Here is a 22,546-nt window from a genome sequence, read left to right on the forward strand (position 1 = left end):
CTCCTGCCTGCCCCTAAACGAAGAATTAAGCATGGTGGACAGGAAATGATCACTCATAAAACAGTTCTTCACACACAACTTCCCCCCGGCACAATAGGAAATTATTATTTGTTTTGGAATTGAATTTATTGATTTGTACGAATCCAAGAAAAACTCACTTTACCATGAGAAGATATGAGAATGGGGTCACGATATCAAAGGTGTTTGAAGCAGATCAGGTTATTTTTTACTAATAAGCCACAGGCTTTGAAGTTTTTAATAAGCAGACTTTGTGACTTTTAGAAAGGCTTTTTCTTTTTAAATTAGCTGTAATGAACAAATACAGGCATCCAGCAAGTGTTGAGCCAGAAAACATGGTGCAGCCAGTTTGTTGTCAGGGAACCTGGAAACTCCTTTAATCTTGAGAAGGACCAGACAAGAAACATCCCTGTAACAAGACGATGATAAATAGTCAAGTCTCGGCCTCCTCACACCATGGGGGATGCTGGGATACATGCATTCTGTGTCAATGAGTCGATCATCCATCCTTCTGACACAGCTCACTCTTTATCTGCAGCTCGTGGTGTGTCTTCGATCACATGTTGTAACCAGGGGGAAGAAGGTACCGTATTCACTGCAATAAGCACCCCAGGCTTAGACAACTATTAAAGTGGACTGCTGATTAAACTTCACGTAAGAGGCGACTAACGGGATTGGGTGGTCAGGCTCACTGACTCGGTTGGTGCATGTCATCGATCCAAATTGCGTGGATCGATGCTCATGATATCAATCACTGGATTGTCTGGTCCAGACTCGATTATTTACAGACCGCCGTCATATAGCTGGAATATTGCTGAGTGTGGCGTAAAACAGCAAACCAACCAACCAACCAAGCTGATGAACACCCTAAACACAAACTATAAACACAGTTCAGAGATTGAGCATTAGCGCACATTGATAAATCTGAACACCTCTGATAATAGCTGCTGACTACAGGCAGTTATATATTCCTTCTATTTCAGTAAATCAAATTTATTACTCGCCTGTGAAGAGATGACCCATTTAATAACATCCAGCTGTACTACATGTTGTGTAATAAACATACAGCTGTACTTCATGTTGTGTAATAAACATACTGCTGTACTACATGTTGTGTAATAAACATCCAGCTGTACTACATGTTGTGTAATAAACATACAACTGTACTACATGTTGTGTAATAAACATACAGCTGTACTACATGTTGTGTAATAAACATACAACTGTACTACATGTTGTGTAATAAACATCCAGCTGTACTACATGTTGTGTAATAAACATACAGCTGTACTACATGTTGTGTAATAAACATACAGCTGTACTATACTACATGTAGTGTAATAAACATACAGCTATACTACATGTTGTGTAATAAACATACAGCTGCACTACATGTTGTGTAATAAACATACAGCTGTACTACATGTAGTGTAATAAACATCCAGCTATTCTACATGTTGTGTAATAAACATACAGCTGTACTATACTACATGTTGTGTAATAAACATCCAGCTGTACTACATGTTGTGTAATAAACATCCAGCTGTACTACATGTTGTGTAATAAACATACAGCTGTACTACATGTTGTGTAATAAACATCCAGCTGTACTACATGTTGTGTAATAAACATACAGCTGTACTACATGTTGTGTAATATATATCCAGCTGTACTACATGTTGTGTAATAAACATTCAGCTGTACTATACTACATGTTGTGTAATAAACATACAACTGTACTACATGTTGTGTAATAAACATACAACTGTACTACATGTTGTGTAATAAATATACAACTGTACTACATGTTGTGTTATAAACATCCAGCTTTACATGTTGTGTTATTAACATCCAGCTGTACTTCATGTTGTGTAATAAACTCCAGCTGTACTACATGTTGTGTAATAAACATCCAGCTATACTACATGTTGTGTTATAAACATACAGCTGTACTACATGTTGTGTGATAAACATCCAGCTGTACTACATGTTGTGTTATAAACATCCAGCTGTACTACATGTTGTGTTATAAACATCCAGCTGTACTACATGTTGTGTAATAAACATACAGCTATACTACATGTTGTGTTATAAACATCCAGCTGTACTACATGTTGTGTTATAAACATACAGCTGTACTACATGTTGTGTTATAAACATACAGCTATACTACATGTTGTGTGATACCAAAACGCATGCTTATGTACTGCAGGAACAAGTTTCACTAACAAATATTGAAAACTCCCAACATCCCTGGGCTTTTTCAATGACATTGTGTGTAGAGATGATAGATCACAGAGAGGAGCTTAAGCACACTTGATGACACCTGAGGAACCCTGTTGCTTTGCTGACGTCACAGGGTGGATCTTGCAAACATTCCACAAATCATGTGACGTGATTGTAAACTTTGTGGTGCAGGGCCCCGTTCTACAAGGCAACTGTAGCCCAACGACAGTCGTAAGTCTATGTTAAAGTATGGGAGTTCTGATTAGTGCTGTCACAGCTTTGTCAAACAGACCCCTGAATTCTAAAGGTGGGCTGTTGTATGGTATTTAATTATCAAGTATCAACTTTGGATGTGTTTAAAGTATTATTCGGTTAAACCAAAGACTTGAAAATATATAGGTCTGTCGTTACACTCAATTGGAGTAAGCTGTTGATCGCGTAGATGTCTGTCTATTCACACATGACAGTTAAATTATAAGCGACAAGTAAGTAATATATACTCACTCCCGCGTAATACCAATTTTATGTACCTCGTGAACAGTTCTGGTATATGACGAGCGAGTATACAAGGACAGCCTCAGTCTGCCAATTTTCAGGAAAAGATGTTTTCAGAGCCAAATATGTATTTTGAAACCATGTTTGAAACAAAGTCAAAATGTGAAATTTTACAAAAAAAGGAATATGTGTTGAATACCACAACAAACATCAAACTTGACATTTTGTACAAAGACTTTAGTCAGAGTAGGTGTTAATGTCCCGTTAAATCTCACACTATAAATTTATTCCAGGATTTAATGCATATCCTAATTGTGCCATCCACTGAAGAAGTCACATCCATGTTACAGGAGGTATATTAAAGACTGTACAGAACATGGCAAAGTGTACCATTATTCAAAGACTTACATTTTCTAGAGGATCTTTCTTTACATTTTTACAGTGTATTCAAAAGGAGGCACTTATCCAGCTCAAAGTGAATTTCATGTTAATGATTCTTCAATATTCATTAAAAAAACTTTACAGGCAATTTTTAGTTCTGAATACCTGTTCTCTTCTAATATAAAAACCTTCATAAATACACACTGCGGAAACCACCAGTCAGAACAAATAGGAAGATGGATGTGACATAAGCTAATCTAAAGAAACAGCGCCAACTTCATCTTCAGACCATTACGTAAGCCTGTCTCAAAGTGAATTTCTTCAAGCAAGTGTCAAGACAGATTTCTCTACACACTATGCATGCATTTGGAGCTGTTTGAAGAAAGAGCATCAAATCAATTTTTGCAACATTTAAGATGGTGAATCTGTGATGGGAAGAGAGAAGTATTGGTACATTCCTCTCTGACGACCCCGAGATGCTAATCAGTGTTAATCAGGGAGACGGAAGGTGGGCAAAGCGCTTATTAAGGACTTCACTCCCGAGACAGAATAGATGCAAGGCAATTTGTTTTGGGGTTTATAAATCTCCTGAGAACATGTGTAAGTCTTCAACAGACAAGTAAGACACATCAAGTGTGAAGACAAAATGGCCTGGAGATGAGGAACTGGAGTAGCGAGTGTCCACAACAAGCAGGATGGAGCCCCTGGCACTCCGTGTCTGCTTGTCTGGTCGCTCTAGGTGGTCACAGACTGACTCACGCCTCACTCACAGACAAGACTCACACCTCACTCACAGACTGACTCACACCTCACTCACAGACTGACTCACACCTCACTCACACACTGACTCACACCACACTGGGTGGTCACAGACTGACTCACACCACACTGGGTGGTCACAGACTGACTCACACCACACTCACAGACTGACACACACCTCACTCACAGGCTGACTCACACCACACTCACAGACTGACTCACACCACACTCACAGACTGACTCACACCTCACACACAGACTGACTCACATCTCAATGGGTGGTCACAGACTGACTCACTTCTCAATGGGTGGTCACAGACTGATTCACACCTCACTGGGCGGCCACAGACTGATTCATACTTCACTGGGTGGTCACAGACTGACTCACACCTCACTCACAGACTGACTCACACCACACTCACAGACTGACGCACACCACACTCACAGACTGACTCACACCACACTCACAGACTGACTCACACCACACTCACAGACTGACTCACACCTCACTCACAGACTGACTCACACCACACTCACAGACTGACTCACATCACACTCACAGACTGACTCACACCACACTCACAGACTGACTCACACCACACTCACAGACTGACTCACACCACACTCACAGACTGACTCACACCTCACTCACACACTGACTCACACCACACTGGGTCGTCACAGACTGACTCACACCACACTGGGTGGTCACAAACTGACTCACACCACACTCACAGACTGACTCACACCTCACTCACAGGCTGACTCACACCACACTCACAGACTGACTCACACAACACTCACAGACTGACTCCCACCTCACTCACAGACTGACTCACATCTCAATGGGTGGTCACAGACTGACTCACATCTCAATGGGTGGTCACAGACTGATTCACACCTCACTGGGCAGTCACAGACTGATTCATACTTCACTGGGTGGTCACAGACTGACTCACACCTCACTGGGTGGTCACAGACTGAATCACACCTTACTGGGTGGTCACAGACTGACTCACACCTCACTGGGTGGTCACAGACTGAATCACACCTTACTGGGTGAACTTCTAGTGGGTTTCAAGTCAAAGAGTTCACAATTCTTCCAATATCGATCTACTCGTGAGTTTTTCATGTCTGACATTTGTTCTCTGACCGAGCAGGAAGAAAGAAGCATGGTACTTCAAATCTTAATTTCATTCCATCTCTGTGAACTTTGGACGGGCGGATCCATGAACCATGTGATAACACATTCAGCCGCCGGGTTTCTTCACTTCAAGAGGAACATCAACGTTATCATGATACATCTCCAATTGGAGGATTCAAATGTAATGGACTGTTTGCCTGGTCCAGATATTGATGGCAGGAGTCTATCATTGGAACTCAAATCCAGTTAAGGAAGCATTCTGTCCCCTCTACATACAGGAAGCAGTCTGTCCTCTCTACATACAGGAAGCAGTCTGTCCTCTCTACATACAGGAAGCAGTCTGTCCTCTCTACATACAGGAAGCAGTCTATCCTCTCTACATACAGGAAGCAGTCTATCTTCTCTACATACAGGAAGCACTCTGTCCTCTCTACATACAGGAAGCACTCTTTCCTCTCTACACACAGGAAGCAGTCTATCTTCTCTACATACAGGAAGCAGTCTATCCTCTCTACATACAGGAAGCAGTCTGTCCTCTCTACATACAGGAAGCAGTCTATCCTCTCTACCTACAGGAAGCAGTCTCTCTTCTCTACATACAGGAAGCACTCTGTCCTCTCTACATACAGGAAGCATTCTGTCATTTCTACATACAGGAAGCAGTCTGTCTTCTCTACATACAGGAAGCAGTCTATCCTCTCTACATAAAGGAAGCAGTCTGTCTTTTCTTCATACAGGAAGCACTCTGTCCTCTCTACATACAGGAAGCGTTCTGTCCTTTCTACATACAGGAAGCAGTCTGTCCTCTCTACATACAGGAAGCAGTCTGTCTTCTCTACATACAGGAAGCAGTCTATCCTCTCTATATACAGGTAGCATTCTGTCTTCTCTACATACAGGAAGCAGTCTATCCTCTCTACATACAGGAAGCCGTCTGTCCTCTCTACATACAGGAAGCAGTCTATCCTCTCTACATACAGGAAGCATTCTGTCCTCACTACATACAGGAAGCAGTCTGTCTTCTCTACATACAGGAAGCAGTCTGTCCTCACTACATACAGGGAGCAGTCTGTCCTCTCTACATACAGGAAGCAGTCTGTCTTCTCTACATACAGGAAGCATTCTTTCCTCTCTACATACAGGAAGCAGCTGAGGTTAGCTGAGGTTAGCTGTGTCTACTGGCTGTGTCTACTGGGGGTCTCCAGAACCCATGGATGGAAGGTTGACTGTGTGTATTGGGGTCTCAAGAACCCCTGGATGGAAGGTTGGCTGTGTGTATTGGGGGTCCCCTGAACCCATGGATGGAAGGTTGGCTGTGTGTATTGGGGTCTCCAGAACCCATGGATGGAAGGTTGGCTGTGTCTATTGGGGTCTCCAGAACCCCTGGATGGAAGGTTGGCTGTGTGTATTGGGGTCTCCAGAACCCCTGGATGGAAGGTTGGCTGTGTGTATTTGGGTCTCCAGAACCCATGGATGGAAGGTTGGCTGGGTGTATTGGGGGTCCCCTGAACCCATGGATGGAAGGTTGGCTGTGTGTATTGGGGTCTCCAGAACCCATGGATGGAAGGTTGGCTGTGTCTATTGGGGTCTCCAGAACCCCTGGATGGAAGGTTGGCTGTGTGTATTGGGGTCTCCAGAACCCCTGGATGGAAGGTTGGCTGTGTGTATTTGGGTCTCCAGAACCCATGGATGGAAGGTTGGCTGGGTGTATTGGGGGTCTCCAGAACCGATGGGTGGAAGGTTGGCTGTGTGTATATAAGAGTGACAAGAGGGCAGTTTGCGGCCTGTGTCTTATCTACTTGTCAAGTGCTGATGTGGTACTCAGTTGTAAACACAAAATCCGTGAAAGCTTCCTACACTACTCTGGATTAAAAAAACGGAGACATACCTGTTTGACAACAATCGACCGTGACAATATTGCTGACATTCGAGAGAGCACTGACATGAATTCTAGGAACAGTTACTTATTGGTGAGGCCACTTATTTGACCTTTGACCTTTGTATTGCCCAAGTTTATTGTAAATCTAAAACTGTGTTTCAATACGATTGATTGGTTGGTTGGTTGGCTGGTTGGTTGATTGATCTTGTCTGCTCCTTCACTGTTCTCATAATTTATTTCTGTGCAAACCAATATTCTGAATTAACCTCTGTGTTCAGAAATCATTTTGTGACAGTCATCACATCAGAAGCAGTGGAGTTATGGATGTATGGGCACAGGAAGTATGACTTTGTGTGTGTGTGTGTGTGTGTGTGTGTGTGTGTGTGTGTGTGTGTGTGTGTGTGTGTGTGCGTGTGCGTGCGTTGTGTGTGTGTTGTGTGTGTGTTGTGTGTTTGCGTTGTGTGTTTGCGTTGTGTGTGTGTGTGTGTGTGTGTGTTTTTGTGTGTTGTGTGTGTGCGTTGTGTGTGTGTGTGTGTGTGTGTGTGTGTGTGTGTGTGTGTGTGTGTGTGTGTGTGTGTGTGTGCACTAGTCCGGATCGATGCCGATTTATAGTGCTAGCCCACTGAGATACCATGCCGCAGTTTAACATGAATACCCCACTCAGACACAGTATACTGATTCCGAGGTGATCAGTCCTCCTTGTTTTAGCCTCTTAATGCCGAGCACCAGGCAGGGTAACAACAAGTACCATCCTGTTCTCTGGGCGGATGCTTTACCACTAGACGAATGCAGGCGGTCAGTCGTGTGTTATATAATCCTGGGTCGAAGTCTCCTGTCACCAGTGGACACTGCCCCCATGTTGGCAGCCTCTCTCTAACTACTGACACAAGGGTCATCGGGGTATCTGTCCCTGGCACTGTTCAAACTTACAGGAAGTAGCTTTGTGTTCAAAAACAGATTGAATGACCGATGTAATGTCATTTGTTTTCAAGAAAAATGAAAATTGACTATCGTTATCACATACCAGCAAACTACTTCTATACCACAGTAAATAGGGAAAGAATATAAAACTCACCGAAGCCAAATCGAAGTGATCCTCTCCCATGAATACAAATATCTGGAAAAAATAAACAAACATCAGTTTGTACACATTCAATGGTTCGATGATTCAATGATTCAATGAAAACATTGGAATAACCATATGTACATACATCACTTAAGGGACCAGCCCCACCCTCCAAAACTCCCCCCACCCTCCAAAACTCCCCCCATCCACCCAAAACTCCCCCCACCCTCCAAAACTCGTCCCATCCTCCAAAACTCACCCCACCCCCCAAAACTCACCCTACCCTCCAAAACTCACCCCACCCATCAAAAACTCACCCTCTACCCTCCAAAACCCACCCCACCCTCCAAATTTCATTCCACCCACCAAAACTCACCCCATTCACCAAAACTCACCCCACCCTCCAAAATTCACCAGACTGCCTCATGGACCATCAATACATTCCCCCCTCTACTGCCCCCCTCCAGTGAGTCGAGTCATGGTGAGGAAGTAGCTAGAGTAATCACCAAACTGCCTCACAGACCATCAATACATCCACCTCTAGCATTCTCAGCACTATCTCATTTACAAAATACTCATCATGCAAATGAATCACAAAGAAGTAATTCACTAAATGACATTACCAGATAACTGATCACTAAATTATTCAAATAGAATCACTTGCAGTTCATAACAACTCCTTGTATGAAACGCAGTGAACTAAACGAATACAACAACATACAGAGACATAGACACACACACCATCTGGGAAAGATATACATACTCACACCGTAAACCCTCCCTAAACTCTCTATAACAATCTACCCACACCATAAACTCTCAATAACAATCTACCCACACCATAAACTCTCTATAACAATCTACCCATGTCAGAAACATCGCCTGAATGACGGTCCGATAGATTACAACTTCATGAAAGTTTGGAAGTTGCCACGACTAGTGCCATTATTGTTATAAATTATCAATAAAGTTATTATTATACACCAATGTTGTCATTATCAAAAAAATGTTATGCATGTTACTACTTCCGAAAATAAGTTTTCAATTGAATGTTCAAAGTTTATCGTTTTTCATGAACTCCACAATCTTTACATGTAACAATATATGTAATTCACAGCTGTAATATATAATCTACAGAAGAAATCGCCAATAGCTATTATGTACGTTTTGCAAAGTTCATAAATTGATAGTGAACAAATGTCTACCTTTATTGAAAGAGGCAAATAAACAACTGTATCGGCGAGTTATTCCGTTCGCCATTTGCAAAAACGTGATCAGCTGTTTCCTGTGACGTCACAAATGGTGACCACTGTGATTGCTTACTGTTGTTTAAAAAGCAACACGGTACACAAGGAAATGAGCACTGATCATAACGGGCCGATTGGTATTGTCATGTTGTTTACACAAACATTTTCAAGTTGTGGGTGCTTAGCGATCGTGTTGGGAGTAGGGGCTTAATTCCTTTGTTTTCGAGAGATAAGTTTAATAAACTGGAGAAGCCTGTGAGTAAGAGATGGTCATTCAATGTTTTCATAGTATGATAGTTTATTTAATTCAATTGGATTAACATACAATAGTGGTGTAAAGGGGGTTATAAAAGTTGGTATATTTTAACTGACTGACAATCTCATCACGAGTTTGAAACGAAAACGCCATGCTTACGATGCTGAATTCAAACTGCGAGTCTTCGCTCTAGCTGATATATTTTCTTACGGGTTCATAATTCTATATAGACCGATTCACAAAATGGCGCTTCGTTGTTGATGACAACATATAACGATCATTATGAGATTAAAAAAAAAACAAGAGGAACAACTTCCCACATTATGAAAGTGGATGACTGGTTTGTGAAATCTTTATTAGAAATGATAATGACTTTTTCAATATAATTACAACGTTTTCCATGTTATATTTTCCAATATCTGCAAGTACCGGCACATGTCTTGCAGTCCGACTTCGCAGTGTTTTTTGCCTTTCACTTCCTGGTTCGGCTTATCAGCGGGTCATATCATTTTCTCTCGTATTTCAATGGTCAAGTTAATACCTCGGCTTATCTACGGGATCGGCTTATCTGCGGTCATATACGGTACCCACACAATAAACTCTCCATGACAATCTACCCACACCATAAACCCTCCATGACAATCTACCCACACCATAAACCCTCCATGACAATCTACCCACACCATAAACTCTCCATGACAATCTACCCACACAATAAACCCTCCATGAAAATCTACCCACACCATAAACCCTCCATGACAATCTACTCACACCATAAACCCTCCATGACAATCTACCCACACCATAAACCCTCCATGACAATCTACTCACACAATAAACTCTCCATGACAATCTACCCACACAATAAACCCTCCATGACAATCTACTCACACCATAAACCCTCCATGACAATCTACTCACACAATAAACTCTCCATGACAATCTACCCACACAATAAACCCTCCATGACAATCTACTCACACCATAAACCCTCCATGACAATCTACCCACACCATAAACCCTCCATGACAATCTACTCACACCATAAACCCTCCATGACAATCTACACACACCATAAACCTCCATGACAATCTACCCACACCATAAACTCTCCATGACAATCTACCCACACCATAAACCCTCCATGACAATCTACTCACACCATAAACTCTCCATGACAATCTACTCAAACCATAAACCCTCCATGACAATCTACCCACACCATAAACTCTCCATGACAATCTACTCACACCACAAACCCTCCATGACAATCTACCCACACCATAAACCCTCCATGACAATCTACACACACCATAAACTCTCCATGACAATCTACTTACACCATAAACCCTCCATGACAATCTACTCACACCATAAACCCTCCATGACAATCTACCCACACCATAAACCCTCCATGACAATCTACTCACACAATAAACTCTCCATGACAATCTACCCACACAATAAACCCTCCATGACAATCTACTCACACCATAAACCTTCCATGACAATTTACTCACACAATAAACTCTCCATGACAATCTACCCACACCATAAACCCTCCATGACAATTTACCCACACCATAAACCCTCCATGACAATTGACCTATCTTCACGCTGGTATTTCTCAGACCTAGGGTGATACTTGCACACATCAACAGCAGTGTGAGGTTATTGCTGATCTTCCCACATCATTGCTTAATGCTCTCTGAAGAGATACCTCTCCTATTCTCTGCTGACTTAATCACTTTTGGATGTGGGCATCTGTCTACACCAGAGTGTTTATGAATCTGTAGCATTCATCACTGTCTTGGGGAGGGGTATTTCTTGTATTGAAGTGTGTAGGTGGTGGCGATGGTGGGGGTGTCAGGGGTGTGGTGTGTGTGTGTGTGTGTGTGTGTGTGTGTGTGTGTGTGTGTGTGTGTGTGTGTGTGTGTGTGTGTGTGTGTGTGTGTGTGTGTGTGTGTGTGTGTGTGTGTGTGTGTGTGTGTGAAGGATAGATGAAGGATATTGTGACATATTCCTGTTGGGTCTGAGACTAGCTCATACTGTTCTCTTGTGTTCATACTCTGTGTTCATTAGTCATCCACTGGCTTCCAATTATCTTAATCACCTCTCTGTGTCCATCAACTAGTCACTGTATAAACTTACATGTCAATAAGTATATATATACCTATGTTGTTTAGCCCTATCCATCACTTGCTTGATAAAGGTGTTAGGATCTACACCGAAACGTCGCACTAATTGTAATATAGAAGTTGTTCATCCATAGAACTCGTCTTACTAAATGCCACTCAAAGAAGTTGTTCTCTTGAAGTTGGACAACTTACATTTATGAAAACCAGATATCACCATCCCCTGCCATAGGCGCATATAGATATCATGGATGTTTATGATATCTACATAAAAAAGAGTCCTATGAAGCCTCAAGAAGAGACAGGCACTCGGGTCACTTTATGTCATCAGAAAAATGATTCAAGGTGAACTTAAGACACAAAAGGCTCCTTCTCTGGAAAAATAATTTTCAAACTCAGTCTTGATAAATATCTCTTATACAAGCTTGCTGAGTTTCTGGCATGTAACTTCAGTAGTTTCTGAGAAAACTTGTCCGAATTGAAGACACTGTGCACTGAGTAAAATAACATAGACCAAGGGCCGTAACTGTGTGAAAAAATAATTTACAGCACCAATTTTCGAACTCAGTCTTCACAAGTATCTCTTAGATGAGCACGCCAACTTTCAATCATGTAACTTCAGTAGTTTCTGAGAAAACTTGTGCCCATCTCACATATCCACCTACCCAATCTCACCTACCCAATCTCACCTACCAATCTCACCTACCAAATCTCACTTACACATTCTCACCTACCCAACTGCCTACCTACTTCCCAATTTCATACAAACAGCTGTCATTGCCAAACTTGTAAGGATGTGCGGTATTACCTGTATACCGGTACATTGTGGTGAAAATCTTCAGTAATACGTACTGCGATACGTTTGTAAATGTAGCAGTTTATTGGGGTAAAAATAAATAAGTATATTTAGGTATCGCTATGGAGATGGAAAATAGTATCTTTCTAAGACAACTTGCCTCTGATGATCTTTTCATCGATTCAGATTTATTTCTTGTTTTGTTTTTATTCTTTAATCTCTTTATTAAACATTTATTGAACAGGAAAAATAGTGAGGGACACTGACTGATGGTATCTGACATTAATACAGGGTATAACTCTGATTAACTCATGAATGAATGAATGAGTGAGTGAGTTGGGTTTGTACGCCGCTTTTAACAGTATTCCAGTTATATCACGGTGTGTCAGCTTAATGTGGGAGGAAAGCCCGAAGTGATGCAGGTCACAGATGTTTACTACTTCGGTGAAACCCATGAGCACGGGTATGGTGCTGACATACCTAGAAACATAATCAGGGCGAACTGGGATTCGAACCCACAATTATAGGTTTCTGACGTTCCCAAGGGAAGCAACTCTGCACCGCAAATCCCGGCGCCTTAGACGACTGGGCCACTCGTGCCACCGATTAACTCATGAATATGTTAATTGGCAATATGTGGCAATATGTATCGCAATACAGGTTAGAGCATGGCAATATGTGGCAATATGTATCGCAATACAGGTTAGAGCATGGCAATATGTGGCAATACGTATCGCAATACAGGTTAGAGCATGGCAATATGTGGCAATATGTATCGCAAGACAGGTTAGAGCATGGCAATATGTGGCAATATGTATCGCAATACAGGTTAGAGCATGGCAATATATTGCAATACGTATCGCAATACAGGTTAGAGCATGGCAATATGTGGCAATATGTATCGCAAGACAGGTTAGAGCATGGCAATATATTGCAATACGTATCGCAATACAGGTTAGAGCATGGCAATATGTGGCAATATGTATCGCAAAACAGGTTAGAGCATGGCAATATATTGCAATACGTATCGCAATACAGGTTAGAGTATGGAAATATATTGCAATACGTATCGCAATACAGGTTAGAGTATGGAAATATATTGCAATACGTATCGCAAAACAGGTTAGAGCATGGCAGTGCAATCCAGATCATACACAGCCCTACCAACTTTCCGCCAGGGGCTGAAGCTCACCTTCATATGTCCGCCAGCTGGAGCAATCTCTCTTGTATGTCTCCACCTCTGTCTGGTTCAGCCACCCGGGGAAGGGCGGCGGCTTCAGCGTCACACACAGACGCTCAACGGGGTGGAGCTGAGGGCGACATGAGGCGGAGCTGGTGCCGGGGCCACACACCCCTCCCGCTACATCCCCCATGTCGACACGGCGCCGTCGCTACCCAGATCTAGGGGACATCCACCACCTGTAGATGAGGAAGATCTGTCAGAGAACTCTAGGTCAAACAGTGAGTGAGTGTGTGAGTGAGTGTGTGAGTGAGTGAGTGAGTGAGTGAGTGAGTGAGTGAGTGAGTGAGTGAGTGAGTGAGTGAGTGAGTGTGTGAGTGAGTGAGTGTGTGAGTGAGTGAGTGAGTGAGTGTGTGAGTGAGTGAGTGAGTGAGTGAGTGAGTGAGTGTGTGAGTGAGTGAGTGAGTGAGTGAGTGAGTGAGTGAGTGAGTGAGTGAGTGAGTGTGTGAGTGAGTGTGTGAGTGAGTGTGCAAGTGAGTGAGTGAGTAATTTGTTGGATCACATCGGCCATGTTTGGCCCACACAATAATTCACTGAATAATATCAGCAAAGCAGCAATATTTCCACACAACAAAAATTATCACAAACAAGTCACAATGGAGCAATTGGTACACCCCTTCATTTTAACATCAGATTTTTCAAACCAATCCTGGATTCATGATAACATTCATTGTAAATGTGACACTTATGTTAAACCGAGAGCACATGAAGCTATCTGTTGTCGACATTAATGTAAGCCGTATCGCCTAACACTTTATTGTCGACATTTATTACTCACAATACTACTGATTCAGTGTCAGAAAAAAAGATTTTCCAGTAATTTTCATTGTCACTATGATAATAAAATACACATCCCAAGACCAAGCACAGCCATGTTTGATACATTCATCTCTAAAATCAATAGCTGAGAGTTCAGGAGAGTTTAGGTCCTTTCTTCCTTCAGCTCCTGTTTCGACCAACCCTCCCTCAGTCTACACCATGCACGCTACACCACTGCCAGGAGTTCCTACATCCCTCCCTCAGTCGACTCCATGCACGCTACACCACTGCCAGGAGTTCCTACATCCCTCCCTCAGTCTACACACGCCCGCTACACCACTGCCAGGAGTTCCTACATCCCTCCCTCAGTCTACACACGCCCGCTACACCACTGCCAGGAGTTTGTGTGTCGGTGTGTAACTACATCCCTCCCTCAGTCTACACACGCCCGCTACACCACTGCCAGGAGTTTGTGTGTCGGTGTGTAACTACATCACTCCCTCAGTCTACACCACGCCCGCTACACCACTGCCAGGAGTTTGGGTGTTGGTGTGTACCTACACTAAACTGGTTCCACTGTTGGTACGCGACGCAATCTTAGTGTTTTTAGTCACCAGATGACAGCCCAACTGTCAGCTGTACCTGTGTACCATCCAGGGTTTATTAATTATGTATGCCAAAAAAACAAGGAGACATGCAACCACCTTGAAATTTTGTTTTAGCAAAACTAATTACAAAAAACGTCTCTGCTGAGTTAATGTCAAGAGCACTCTTACCTCACAAACACACAAACACACAAACACACTGCACATTGTCTGCTGTTTTCATTCGATACCGAGGACCAGCGAACGCTATGTTTAGTGTCATCAGAGACCATATAATAGAGGGACGGCCCTCTAGCCTATGCGTAAATCCATCATTGCTACGGCTTGTACTGCGCAGCCTGTCCGGCAGCGAGCAGAAACGCGTTCACTGCAGTCATCGTTGTCGCCTTTTTTCCCATGCAAAATATATATTTTACAATACAAAATTACACTCATGTATTTCTTAACATTGTTAACATTACAACTGAGATTTGTTGGTGCCCTAAAGCATGTCGTTGTCACTGTATTTGATGGCTGTGATCACGCTTTGTCTTTGTCCGAGAGAACAAAATGGCGCACATGTAAAATCGGCAAAAGTGCAGATTTTGATTTTCAATAACGGCCTCTAATTCGCAATGAAAGTCCTTGGTTACCAAGGTGTATAAAAAGGAAATATGTTAAAAATTGGCTTAGTGCCATTTACAAATTTAGGGCGGATGCGAAATTTCAGATTTTGACTCCAGAAATCGGACTAAATCTGACTTTTCCCGAAATAATTACACCACAACTCTTAATTTTCTCATGCTTTCAGACGAATGTGTTCCTATCATCGGTGCTGAATTAAATAGTTTTACATTCATCACGATTTCCCCTTTGGCTTGGTACCAAAGTTATTTAGGTACGATCGCTAAGTTTTTTTGTATGATTTTTGGTGCAAGTACTTTTCTTGCAGTACAGCCTTGGAGCAAGGCTACTTTCACTACCCACAAGGAGCTTGTGTTCTTGAGGACAGCCTCAGCTCCTCACAGTGGAGCCAGATTAGAGGGTCCTACTGGGAGTCTGCTCAAGGAACCGGCAACATGCATAGACTTGCACAAGTCTCTTAGGCAATGATTATTAGTTTAAATAAAACTTTCTAGATTATATGAATAATAAGAACAAGTGGTCCCCATAACAGACTTGTGTCCTTGTACTGTCCACTTATCTAGACTTGCCCACTGTAAGGGTAGAAATACTATACGCCCATGGACTTATCATTCAGTACAGCCTTGGAGCAAGGCTAGAATAGGCAGCCGGCAGTGGTTAATCCTGGACATGGCAGCCCTAACCCCTGCTGTGAGACGACAGATGGGAGCAGCCAGTGTTGGGGGGAGAGAGACAAGCTGGCCGGCTATCTTTGTCTTCTTCATGGTATTTTTATCTTTAGTGGATAGGGATTAACTGTCTCAATGGAACTTACAGTGTTGCTTTTTCAGAACTGTATGCTGCCTAGGTTGAATTGCCATTGAATTACAGCTAGGCTTTCAAACACACCTGTCAGACAAATATTTCTATGTGAAATTAACAAATTTTGCCAGAATTTATTTAGTGTCATATTTGTTACTATACAAAATTAAAATATCTCTATACATGTATATAATATATATCATATCCCAGTCAAGTTATCAATAAAATTGTTCTCAACCCTTCCTAGAACCAATCATGTTAAACAATTGTGTTATACAATTATGTTATACAATTATGTTATACAACTGTGAAGTTTTGGGTGTAAGTTTTGCAATGTTAAAACATTGAAACACTTCTCCAGAGAGACTACAGCTTCAGTTTTGGTAAATCATTACTAGGAGTAGGCAAGAAAACACAGAACTGGGTATACAGTCCTACATAGATAACTCAACAAATGTCAGTCTTAAACATACTTTGGAAGCAAATATCAATATTTCAAGTCAAAACGTTGCCTTGGTTAATAAATTCAATAAAATACAACAAACTTTTGAAACTGTGAAACTTGCGGTGTCGTAGAAGACGAGCAACACTATGCAATGTCCTGAATAAAATATAGTCAAGAAAGAGAATGACTTCTACAAATAATGCTCAATCATAAACAAGAATTTGGTACACTGCCCATAAAAGAACAATTCTTGCTAATTTTTACCATCAGTCATCCAGAAACAATTGCTAAGATCTTATTTTCAATTTCAAATACATCCCTTGTATTTCCAACATTACCCTAGTTTTGATCAACCCTCACATCATGTCCTTATATCATACTATTATACTTGTTTCAAAAGGAAATTGTTATAACATATCTCATGTAGATGTAGAATGTACCTGTTTGCTTTGTACTTCCTGTCCATAAATTTGTAGTTTGTAGAATATTGCCACTGTTTCTGATGGAATGGTAGGCAATAAATATCTTATCTTATACCGGTGCATAATGACACCAAGAAAGTATGAGAATACTTGAATATTAAGACGAGAAGGCATGCTTTCACACTTATTTCTACAAACCTCCTTCAAATCATACCATGTTTTATTATGGAAAGCACGAATCGAAAAAATATGTCCAGGAAAGAGATCTGCACTGTTGCTTAATAGCCATGCCCTTCTTCTGAACAAACAAACTGAACATCTTCACAGACGGGAGTCCCCGATGAAACCCATGTGTGGTGAAGGAATCACTGCAACGTGCAGGTCTTTATCCCACACACCAAGGGGCTCCACCATAACCACAGCCAGCCAACAACCCAGCCAGGGACACAGCTACAGGGACACAGGTCTTTACCCCACACACCAAGGGGATCCACCATAACCACAGCCAGCCAACAACCCAGCCAGGGACACAGCTACAGTCACACAGGTCTTTACCTCACACACCAAGGGGATCCACCATAACCACAGCCTGCCAACAACCCAGCCAGGGACACAGCTACAGGAAGAAAGACCCTGTTGTCCAAACCAGACCTGACCCTCCCCACTACACTACTGGGGACTGAGGCCCACCTGGGTCCTGCTACACTGACGAGACCTGACACCCCCCACTACACTACTGGGGACTGAGGCCCACCTGAGTCCTGCTACACTGACCAGACCTGACACCCCCCACTACACTACTGGGGACTGAGGCCCACCTGAGTCCTGCTACACTGACCAGACCTGACACCCCCCACTACACTACTGGGGACTGAGGCCCACCTGAGTCCTGCTACACTGACCAGACCTGACACCCCCCACTACACTACTGGGGACTGAGGCCCACCTGGGTCCTGCTACACTGACCAGACCTGACACCCCCCACTACACTACTGGGGACTGAGGCCCACCTGGGTCCTGCTACACTGACCAGACCTGACACCCCCCACTACACTACTGGGGACTGAGGCCCACCTGAGTCCTGCTACACTGACCAGACCTGACACCCCCCACTACACTACTGGGGACTGAGGCCCACCTGGGTCCTGCTACACTGACCAGACCTGACACCCCCCACTACACTACTGGGGACTGAGGCCCACCTGGGTCCTGCTACACTGACCAGACCTGACACCCCCCACTACACTACTGGGGACTGAGGCCCACCTGGGTCCTGCTACACTGACCAGACCTGACACCCCCCACTACACTACTGGGGACTGAGGCCCACCTGGGTCCTGCTACACTGACCAGACCTGACATCCCCCACTACACTACTGGGGACTGAGGCCCACCTGGGTCCTGCTACACTGACCAGACCTGACACTCCCGGGATGAGAGAGAAGAGGGGGAATATAAGGAGAGACACTGTCAGCTTGGGATGAGAGAGGAGAGGAGAAATATGAGAGAGTATGAGGGGTATTTGGGAACACAAGGAGAGTATCAGTCTGAGGGCGGCGGCATCCACAGCATACCGCTCCATGTGATGGATGAGATTCATTGTCAATAAAACGCAATTCCCTGCGGAAACTCTTTTCATAGAAGACATAAAAAGAAGCTGTTTATTTCTTTTTTCCTGTAGTTGGAATTGGCCAAATTACTGTGATAATATCGGAACACGCAGTTATCTTCTTGTAGCAAAAGAAAGATTTGCTTCTGTTGCAGCAGAAACCAGCAGCAAGTGAAGTGCCGCTCCTGCTTCTGGGAGCTGCTGAAGGAGACCTGACAGAGACTGTACTGCACTTGTAAAACAGTCTCCACATGAAATCATTGGTTTTACAAAATTGATATTTTGAAAGTTATCTGTACAGATTTTGATTCTGTTTTCTGGTTACACAAGCTTCACACAGCTCAACAAAAGCACCACCAAAGATAAAACTGATCAAAAACAATCTCAACATGTCTGTCTAGGGTGTTGTATCAAGCTGTTCTGTCACACAGTCTTAACAACGAGCAATGCGTTTATATTGCAGACACACGTGACTTTGATAAGATTATTCCCATGCATATTCCACAGAAACTAGCCACATTATTGTAATAATTAACACATCAAAACTGGATATTGTAGGCCCGAGGGCGAATAACGTAGATCTACGTGTGATGCCAAATTTAAAACTGATTCCGAGATTTAAGTATTGCCTTCAGCTATGCCCGATTTTTTACAAGTGTTGATTTAACTTTGATTTTTCACTGCAGTAACCCACACTGACAGATGCACACAAGCTGCCTAAATTTTTCAACCTTAATTGTTAACCATGCTGTTAGAACAAATATATTGTGCGGCTTTTTTTATGTAGTCTTACATGCTTCATGTGTTTTTGTCCTAAAGGAAGGCAGCTATGGCCTGTTTACTGTGCAGAGGACAAAACATACCTACTAATGACTGACATACGCATTTACTCCACGCCCCACAGCATTCATGGAAAGGCCCACAAGATTCAAGGTCTATTGGCCCAAGGGCCCACCTTAAAAAATCCTAGGTTTATCACTGATATTCTTATATGCAGGGGGTTGGTGCATAGGTGTCAGTAGGTAGTGACAACATTGAGACCATTGCTTGCGGTGTGTACATGGTCGCGTTGTACAGGAAGCTGTGTACAAAAAGCTCTACGTGCCAAGGTCAGCACAGTGGCCGTGGTCGTATTGGTGCCCCAGGGCACCTAGCCTTACTCTAGACTTATAAGTCAAAAATATATTACAACAACATTAATAAATCAGTGATCTAGTTGGACGAGTATCTTAAAGTAATTACAGTTTCGTGACTCAAAACATACATATGTCATCGCTACAGGGTAATTAGACTTCAGAATTAACTGTTCCTTCAGACAATGGTTGTCTCAAATCGGTCGCTAGAACAGAGTCCTACTTATACTGTCATGTAGACTTGTATGAGTAAATAACTTTGATGACATGTCACAACTTCCTTTGTCACAGCCTGTGTGAACAGTACGCCAGCCACAGGGATCCCAGATCAATCTATTCCCTGAATCCGACAGTGAGATCTCATCACATCCACTTTGAAGGAATTCAAATGAATCACAGTTTTGTTCCCAAATAAATTTGGAGGTTCGTCTTCCTGAGTAGCATACTCCATCTTTGTTTCTTCTGCATCTGTGATTCTCATTAAACCCACATAGGCATGTTTTACTTGATAAAACAGATTTGGTTACAAAATAATCTCCCCTCATGATGGAGTTGTGCCATTATTGATTCCATTTGAATTATTTTTTACTTAGTTTTATCTTAAATCCTGCTTTTGCTCAACATAGACTACAACTTTTTGACAGTTTCATTTCACCTAACTGTTCTTATATGATAAACATTTTTAAATTCCAGCTGTTTCAAAGGGAGCGAGTTTAACAAATCTAATCAACATGATTAAGTAAGTCTGTGAAGGAATAAAATACAAAATTTACAGATCACATCAAGTACTCTGTACAAGAATATACGATGCAATTCTGATAACATTATTGTCTTAAACAAGAGTACTGTTCCCCGACCTATGGGACCGGCCGGGGAAGACAGAGAGCCCCTTCAGCAGCAACCTCTGTCTACCCTGTGTCTCATACCGACCGTTTGTTTTCCTTTCTTAATAAAACTCCCTACATGCATTGTTCATTGTATTTATCTAAACACAGCAATGACTTATTGGGTTCAACTGATGAATCTTTGTACAAATACATATCATAAAATAAACATTTGTCTAATTTTACAACCTCACAAAGTTGATAAAGTCAAAACCATGTTGACATGTCCTGGGGGACCTCACTGCAATGCAAGGCAGGGCAACACTGGGGTGTGGGGTACAGAAAGAGAGGTATCGTGTCCTGGGGGACCTCACTGCAATGCAAGGCAGGGCAACACTGGGGTGTGGGGTACAGAAAGAGAGGTATCGTGTCCTGGGGGACCTCACTGCAATGCAAGGCAGGGCAACACTGGGGTGTGGGGTACAGAAAGAGGGGTATCATTGTGTCCTGGGGGATCTCACTGCAACGCAAGGCAGGGCAACACTGGGGTGTGGGGTACAGAAAGAGGGGTTTGATTGTGTCCTGAGGACCTCACTGCAATGCAAGGCAGGGCAACACTGGGGTGTTGGGTACAGAAAGAGGGGTTTGATTGTGTCCTGGGGACAAAATGTATCACAGACCAGGAAAGAATGCTCACAGAGAAGCTCAAGTAGACTTTGTTTGAGACCATGAATCTCCGCGTGCTGACAGACCATGAGTCTCCGCGTGCTGACAGACCATTAGTCTCCACGTGCTGACAGACCATGAGTCTCCACGTGCTGACAGACCATGAGTCTCCACGTGCTGACAGACCATGAGTCTCCGTGTGCTGACAGACCATGAGTCTCCACGTGCTGACAGACCATGAGTCTCCACGTGCTGACAGACCATGAGTCTCCACGTGCTGACAGACCATGAGTCTCCGTGTGCTGACAGACCATGAGTCTCCACGTGCTGACAGACCATGAGTCTCCACGTGCTGACAGACCATGAGTCTCCACGTGCTGACAGACCATGAGTCTCCACGTGCTGACAGACCATTAGTCTCCGCGTGCTGACAGACCATGAGTCTCCACGTGCTGACAGACCATGAGTCTCCACGTGCTGACAGACCATGAGTCTCCGCGTGCTGACAGACCATGAGTCTCCGCGTGCTGACAGACCATGAGTCTCCACGTGCTGACAGACCATGAGTCTCCACGTGCTGACAGACCATGAGTCTCCACGTGCTGACAGACCATGAGTCACCGCATGCTGACAGACCATGAGTCTCCGTGTGCTGACAGACCATGAGTCTCCGTGTGCTGACAGACCATGAGTCAACGTATGCTGACAGACCATGAGTCTCCCTGTGCTGACAGACCATGAGTCTCCGTGTGCTGACAGACCAAGTTAGCGGATCCTGCAGGGTCGAGTGTTTCCGATGGACGAAGCCAGTCACAGATATTGGCAGCAAGAAAATACTGGACATTATTCAATTTTAACGACTAGTTTTGTTCCCTTTCATACTGGTCTGTTTATTACCAGTCATCATGCTGCTGGCAAGTCACGAAGCCTGGGCGGACGTTCTGCCATATTGAGATAAAGTGCCTAGACAACCAGATCAGTAAAATTACCATCATTGGTTACCATGATGTCACAAT

The 22,546-nt window shown here is 43.2% G+C and overlaps 1 protein-coding gene across 4 annotated transcripts in view; it reads right to left on the reverse strand.

The window, feature by feature from the left end:
- LOC139441682 (uncharacterized) overlaps positions 1–22,546 on the reverse strand; it is a 56,812-nt gene that overhangs the window by 22,172 nt on the left and 12,094 nt on the right. For all 4 annotated transcript variants that reach the window (XM_071222485.1, XM_071222486.1, XM_071222488.1 and 1 more), the window contains exons 2-3: positions 13,595–13,821; positions 7,978–8,019 (exon numbers count right to left, since the gene is read on the reverse strand). In XM_071222485.1, the coding sequence (XP_071078586.1) occupies positions 7,978–8,019; positions 13,595–13,775 (223 nt within the window). In that variant the 5' untranslated portion in view covers positions 13,776–13,821. The remainder of the gene's footprint in view (positions 1–7,977; positions 8,020–13,594; positions 13,822–22,546) is intronic.

The sequence above is a fragment of the Haliotis cracherodii genome, unplaced genomic scaffold, assembly GCF_022045235.1.
Source record: "Haliotis cracherodii isolate W230 unplaced genomic scaffold, xgHalCrac1.p SCAF_42, whole genome shotgun sequence".
NCBI classification, from domain to species: Eukaryota; Metazoa; Mollusca; class Gastropoda; order Lepetellida; family Haliotidae; genus Haliotis; species Haliotis cracherodii.